The sequence below is a fragment of the Nicotiana attenuata genome, unplaced genomic scaffold, assembly GCF_001879085.1.
Source record: "Nicotiana attenuata strain UT unplaced genomic scaffold, NIATTr2, whole genome shotgun sequence".
Taxonomy (NCBI): Eukaryota; Viridiplantae; Streptophyta; class Magnoliopsida; order Solanales; family Solanaceae; genus Nicotiana; species Nicotiana attenuata.
Genome location: NW_017672494.1, coordinates 108,128 through 115,180, shown reverse-complemented (window position 1 = coordinate 115,180; position 7,053 = coordinate 108,128). Strand labels below are relative to the sequence as shown.

The following is a 7,053-nucleotide window of genomic DNA, read 5'->3' as shown; positions in this document are numbered from 1 at the left end:
TGCTTAAATCCGCCCCTACTTCTCAGGTTAAAAAGAAAGCTTCTGCAGCAGGTTTCTCATGTTTTCAGTCGCGTGCCGGAGTTTACTATAAAAATGAAAAATTGTTATGTAGTATTTAATAATAAAAGAATATTGTTATGCAAATTTTACTAACTCTAAGGGTATATATGTCATAATTTCGTGTTACTAGTACACATTTGTTTATTCCCCATCCTATATCATATAAATAAATTTTTACATTATACAGTGCCGTGATACCACCAATCAAGCAGTGTACTAAATAATGCAATAATTATTTTTTCTTATACGACTAGCCAAATGTTTATTATCTAATGTGGGATTTTAGTGTTGGATTTAGTTATAGCATACACTTGAACAAACGACTCCTTAAAAATTCATATAGCATACACTTGAACTCTAAGGGTATATATGTCATGTAAAAAAATATTTCTCTAATTTTTTGTGAATATAATATTTAATTATTATTTTACATAATTTATTAAACTTTAAGTAAAAATATAATTTTAAAAGAAAGGACCTTTGTGTCAGCTAAGTCCCAAAGCCCCAACATATATAATGCCTCAGATTTCGTCCTGTGAACACCCGCGAATAGCTTCTTACATTGTTTCTGATTCAGAATTTTCCCAATTTCTTCTGCGAAAAAACAGGAAAATACAAATGAATGATAATTAACGAAAAATATATAACAGAAATTACAAGAAAAAAAAAAATTCACGTGTGCATTGTGATCAATGCACATTAATTTCCACTCTCCCAATTAAAATCATACGTGCTACAGATTAACATATTTTTTCTAGATCTGTCGCATGCATTTTTGGGTTTTGCTTTTGGGTGCCTGTGGATTTTAGCAAAAATAATATTTTGCATAGGAATTTCTGATTCTCTTCGTGGTTATTGATTATGGCTCGTTTTAATGAAAATCCTTTTGCAGAAGAAGCTAATATTAATCCGTTTGCGGTACATACCAAAAATTCATATGCTGTTATTAGACAATATATTATGTGGTTCCTTTTGGTTTTGAATTATTGTTTTTTCCTCTGTTGTGATTTTGATTTCTACTTTGGAGAAAAATGTGATTTATGTTGGTAGCGGAGCTAGAAATTCTAATGAGACATTCAAAAATCCAAAAATGTCATAGCTGAGATTTGAACATGTATTACTCGTATCAGAGGCCGAGCCCGCATTTCAAGCTTATGGGTTCAAAAGTCTAATCTTTTTAAGTTACTAAGTTCTAAATTAATAATTCGTACTAAACTTTTTAAGATAATTACATGATTTGAATCAAAGTTACTGGGTTCGGCCGAACCCACAGTGAGCACTCTGGCTCCGTCCCTGATTCATATGTTAAGGGGATTCAAATTTTTATATATGTATTAACTACCCTATTTATATAGTATAATTTTCCGACAATTGAATCCCCCTGCTTGCATATGGCTTTGCGACTGGTCGATGGGTCGTTACGTTTTTCTTTTTTGTCTTTGGCGTATTAGAAACAATACAATCACTAGAGGCTGATTTAGGATTTAAGTTCTACGGGTTCAATCTTTAAGGTTCTTTGCATTAAACCCATTATATTTTTAAATATATAAGGATTCATATGTACTATGTGTTGCAACTTTAGTGTACTGTTACGCATAAATTTATGCTTCGCGTCGAAAATACTGGGATTCAGATGAATCTGGTGCCGCAACACTACATCTGCCTCTGATAACTTCCCATAAAGAATACTTGGTTTGATTTATTTTTGTTCGTTTGGTCCGGTTAACAGATTTGTTTAATTGCATTCTGGTTTTTTGTTACCTCTTGAATGTTTCCTTGTTTTGTATCATTCTATTGGAGAATGTAGTCAAATTTTTAGAACGAGCTCGGATTTTTGTTGTTCTTTAGGATTGTGAGCTTCTTTAGTTACATTAAACTAGCTTCCTATGATTGCACATTGTAGAATTGACACGATTATTGTCGATTTGAAAGAAGACAAGACACACCCTTCTCTTCTATATAAGCTTAAATTTTGAGCTGTCCACCTTACTTACTTATGCATTATTTACTTACTAAAATGTTCAGAATACTGGAGGTGCTGCCCGTGGTTCAACAGTTGATATTCCTCTTGATAGTGCAAAGGTGAGACAAATTTGACAACTCGAACTGTGGATATATCGTTTATCACTTTGCCAGTGACCATAGTAATTCCGTGTTCATTTGGAGACTAGAGTTGAATGTTTTTTACTTATATAACTATTCAGGATCTGAAGAAGAAGGAGAAGGAACTACAAGCTCGAGAGGCTGATCTGAGAAGAAGAGAACAAGTAGGTTTGCATTGCACTCTACGGTTGCTTCTCGTAATGCCTTTGCTTATCTTCCGTTAAGTAAACAATCCAGAGTTTTGTCAAATAGCTTTCTTGAAATAGAAGTCGTTTATCGTTCTAGAGATTTATACGTCGGTAGAAAATATAATGAACTCCTAGTACTTTTTTAAATTACTATTATTTTTATTTTGGATAATATTGGCCTGAGATGGGTTTATATGGAGTAACATCGTCAGTGATAACTCATATAGCAGACACCAACATGTTTGGGACTGAAGCGTAGTTGTTGTTGTTCTCTACCTTGTTGAACTATTGCTACTTTAATATTTGGTTTATTAGATGTTTCTGTTGCAAATTAATGCTAAGACTGTATTTTGTAATTTAGGCGTTTTATACGCTATTAATTTTCAGCTTTCTTGGTTTCTTATAGGAAGTGAAAAGGAGAGAAGAGGCCTTAGCAGGAGGTATTTCTCCACTGTGTATATTATACGTCGTTGTGCTCTTGAACTAAATCAAAAGTTTTCTTCTGTGAAAATTGATATTGTGTCTGTTCTCCCCTTTTTCTTTCGCAGCTGGTGTTGTTGTAGAGGAAAGGAATTGGCCACCGTTCTGCCCTATCATTCATCATGATATTGCGAATGAAATCCCGATCCATTTACAAAGGATCCAGTATGTTGCATTTACTACATTGTTGGGTATGTTCGATTTAAAACCAGCTGTTACATCTTTTGTGTACCCTCAGATTTACAGATTCTACTAATGCTTCTCACATTACCAACGTTCTAGCGAGATTTCAACAACCTTTGATTTTACCTGGCTTAGAGACCGATGTGCATATTAATAACTTCACTATGTATTTATATAGTCGTCCAGCCACCATCGGAAGATTATTGCACTAAAACAATTGGTCATAGTGGTGCATGATCGACCTGGTTTTTGCCTTTTCTTGTGACAATAGGAGGTGTTGCGGTTGGACCTTGGGGCGCCGTCTATGTTTTCTGATGCATGGGAATAATTGACCAAGTTGAAATGATCGATTTACATAGGTTGATGACTGATGAGATCGAGCTGAGAATGAAGACAACCATGTGTTATGATTCTTTGAATCTTACAACTTTTGCATATTACAATAATTAGAAACTTATATAGCTCTAGGGATATTAAGGAGCGATTCAAAGGTTATTAGGGATTGTTCGACAGACATTTGAATCAAGAGTATCTAGAATCTTAGAAATTTGTTTTGTTAGAATTAATTTAGAACAAGCGTTGGTAGGATCGGGGTAGGGGTAAGGTCTGCGTACACACTACCCTCTCCAGACTCCACTTGTGGGATTATACTGGATTGTTGTTGCTGATTTAGAACGAGCATTGGTGTTTCTTAAATTGTTGAATCAGACAATTTTCTTTAAATGGTTAATCGCAGGTTTGGCGGGTTGTCTTCTATGGAATATTTTAGCAACAACCTGTGTTTGGATCAAAGGAGGAGGTTGCTGCTAAACTAATTGCTCAATCTTTTTAATCCTTCAATAAAAATTAACTATCTAACTTAACTTTTTGTCATTATAGACCCTGGTGCTTGGTTTTTTGCTCTTATCTACTTATTCGGTATTCCATCAGCCTACTTTTTGTGGTATCGTCCTCTTTATCGTGCGATGAGGTACTGTTTTTGCGCTACCTCATTAAAGAACAAATCTTTATCACAGTCCTATGTTGCTGTGTTTTTTTTTAGACTATTTTACGATATCCCCCTCTGTTTGCAGGACTGATAGCGCGCTGAAGTTTGGCTGGTTTTTCTTATGTTATGCGGTGAACACAACAGTTCCCTTTTTCTACTTTAGAGTTGCTTGTTAAGGATTGTTCTGAGTTTTTATTCATATATTGTAGATTCACATTGTATTCTGCGTCTTAGCTGCTGCGTCACCTCCATTCGTCTTCAGGGGGCATTCATTAACGTAAGTTTTTTTTTCTTTTTCTTTCCAGTTTTAGAAAAAGCAATATGTGATGATACAATGAGTTTCCAGGATACGAAAGTTATTGCAGTTATACCTTTTGAGAATGTTTTCCCCTTTTTAATTTCTTATTTGAAGTAATGTCTTGAGTTAAATGTATATGTTTCAAGTATTCCTTTATATATTCGTTGATATAATGGGACTTACTCTTTTTTACATTCCTTTGTTTAACAGTGGTTTCTTGAATGCAATTGATCTTATAGGCTGGAATTCCATAATCGGGGTAAGGTTATCTTAGATTTTTCTAACATTTCATTAGGACCTATGTTGCGTAGACTCTCCAAAATGTTGTCGCACCCATGTCGGATCCTCCAAAAATACACTATTTTTGGAGGATCTGACATGCACCTAGAGTCATTTCCGGAGAGTCTGAGCAACATATATTAGGACTAATCTATACTACAGCTACTCTTTATTCATATCATTGTCTTCTGAATGTGCGTTCAGATTAATATCAAGTGCAGAAATCAACAAATTCTAACCATGTCAGAATAATTTGATGAGTAATTCTTTTGTCACAAAAGCGGAAATCTTGCTTTTTGCCTCAAAAAGAGATTGAACCTTGCTTTTACTTGCAGATATTCTTCTTCGTTGGTGCAGCATTCTTCTCCGTTGAATCGTTGATCAGCATATGGGTTATTCAGGTTTAGTTATCTGCCCCTTTATCATTGGCTTCTAGTATTGCTTTTACCTAGAAACGGATACAGGATTTAAGCTTGATAGGTTAAACGTGTAAAGTTCTTAGCACTGAACACATTGTAGCTTTGAAATTATGCTACCAAAATTTAATACGACCTCTCTATAACAACATCGTTACATAACAGTCATTCACTATAAAAGCCAATTTTTTTATGGAACCAATTTTTATGCTATGTTATAATATATGTTCTCTATAACTGCACTTCGGTATGACAACTAAAAAAATCCGGAACAAATGAGACTGTTATAGAGAGGTTTGACTGTATTTGTTAAAATGAGAATGGTTATTAACATATGTCTATGTTCGACGTAGAATATATTGGATTTGGTTGAACGCATAGCATATATAGGCTTATTTGTCTCCGCTCTTACCCTGACATCTTTATTATCTGCAATATGCAGCAAGTGTTCATGTATTTCCGAGGAAGTGGCAAAGCCGCGGAAATGAAGAAACAGGTTGCAAGATCAACAATTAACGCGGCAATATAAACTAACATTTGGGGAGTGAAGGCGTACGCGTAGTTTTGGACTTTGGCCTGTTGTATTCTTTCATTCTTTCTTCTCACACCATAGCTAGATAAGCTTTTGCATACTCAAGTACATATATAGTGATGTCCCTTGCCTTTGGCTATACTAGTGTATCGTTAATCCTTTAAAATCACGAAGTATTTTCACAAAACTAATGTTTAGTCGTATATTTCCAGTTTCTGGGGAGTTTTCTTCATACTACAGGAACAGAGTTGTACGAATATAGAGAATCATCAAAATGTTTGATTTTTAGTTTCTAGAATGTTTGTGTATTATGCATATTCATTGTGATCCGAGCGAAAGCGAGCCTTGGAGCAACGATAAAGTTGTCTACGTGTGATCTATAGGTCACAGGTTCGAGTCATGGAATCAGCCACTGATGCTTGCATGAATGCGGGAGGCTTCATGCACCGGGCTGCCATTTTCATCATGATCGGAGCACAGGTATAATTTGGTGTCAATCAACAAGATGGATTGACATAAAGAGTGAGTAGAAATTTTCTTGTATGACACAAAATTATTAAATGGACAGAGATAAAAGGTATTGGATTTCCAAGGGTGGACTACAATCAGATATTACATATTTCCAATTTTGGGCACCTGCTTTATAAAAAACTGGAATTAGTTGAATAATAAACCGTACATTCTTGAGATTACTTTAGACTTGTTCTAGTAAACCATGCAAGAATAAGACAATGAGAGTTGAACGTACCTATTTTGTGTGAAACTCACCGGTACCACTAGAATTTAAAGGTGGTTTGGTTTGAAAATAAATTATGCTGGAATTAGTTATATTGATTAGCTATATTTTGATCGATTATGTTGTGATTAGTTATCCTAGTATTATTTATTATTGACTATTCGGTATATTGTATTAATCATGAGATTATCAATTTTACTGTTTTATCCTGGGATTACTACTCATCCTCTGGCAGGTAGGGCCGCCGAAATGGGTTTGGCCCGTGAGGCCAGCCCAACCCAGCCCGCTACTTGGGTAGGGTTGGGTTGGAATTTTTTTAGCCCAATTGAAACTGAGGCTTATAAGCCCCGCCCAAGTCAGCTCACTTGCCCTTGAGGCTTGACCGAGTTGGGTCTAGGCCGGCCCGTGGGCTAAAAACTAATTAAATTAAATTTAAATATTTAATATTTAATATTTTAAAAAGTAAAAACTTAAAAAACTATTAATTATAATCCCCATTTCCCAACTTTAAATTGCTCGTTTACCTTTCTATATCAATTAGAATTTAGATTTTTGATATGCATGTGTTAAAAAAATAGTTGATAATATTGACAAAGAAAAATAAAATAATAGAAATAACTTATCGGATAAATACTGTGTCGTGGCAAGCCACTGCCTTAAACGCGATTTCAGGCCAAATTAAATGGGTGCAAATCGTTAAGACCGGTCGCTCCCCAAGGTTCCACAATACTCCCAAACACGTGCACTCGTGGCTGAAAGTTTGGAGTTCGCAAAGAAAAGAATTGCCCAG

General features: G+C 35.0%; 1 protein-coding gene across 1 annotated transcript; it reads left to right on the top strand.

Annotated features, from left to right (window-relative positions):
* The first annotated feature begins 739 nt into the window (after positions 1-739).
* On the top strand, positions 740-5,837 carry LOC109213417 (secretory carrier-associated membrane protein 1-like). The gene is made up of 12 exons (XM_019377211.1): positions 740-978; positions 2,086-2,142; positions 2,265-2,327; positions 2,758-2,791; positions 2,900-3,022; positions 3,751-3,813; positions 3,894-3,984; positions 4,088-4,133; positions 4,212-4,279; positions 4,511-4,559; positions 4,915-4,980; positions 5,438-5,837. The coding sequence occupies exons 1-12, from the start codon at positions 922-924 to the stop codon at positions 5,522-5,524; spliced, it is 804 nt and encodes a 267-aa protein (XP_019232756.1). The 5' UTR covers positions 740-921; the 3' UTR covers positions 5,525-5,837.
* The last annotated feature ends 1,216 nt before the right edge of the window (positions 5,838-7,053 follow it).

What these genes read in the sequence shown, in the direction of transcription:
- LOC109213417 (XM_019377211.1), top strand. Translation starts at nt 922, where the DNA reads ATGGCTCGTTTTAATGAAAATCCTTTTGCAGAAGAAGCTAATATTAAT. An exon ending in TTCCTCTTGATAGTGCAAAG is followed by an intron (nt 2,143 to 2,264) that starts GTGAGACAAATT and finishes ATAACTATTCAG; the next exon opens with GATCTGAAGAAGAAGGAGAA. An exon ending in ATCTGAGAAGAAGAGAACAA is followed by an intron (nt 2,328 to 2,757) that starts GTAGGTTTGCAT and finishes GGTTTCTTATAG; the next exon opens with GAAGTGAAAAGGAGAGAAGA.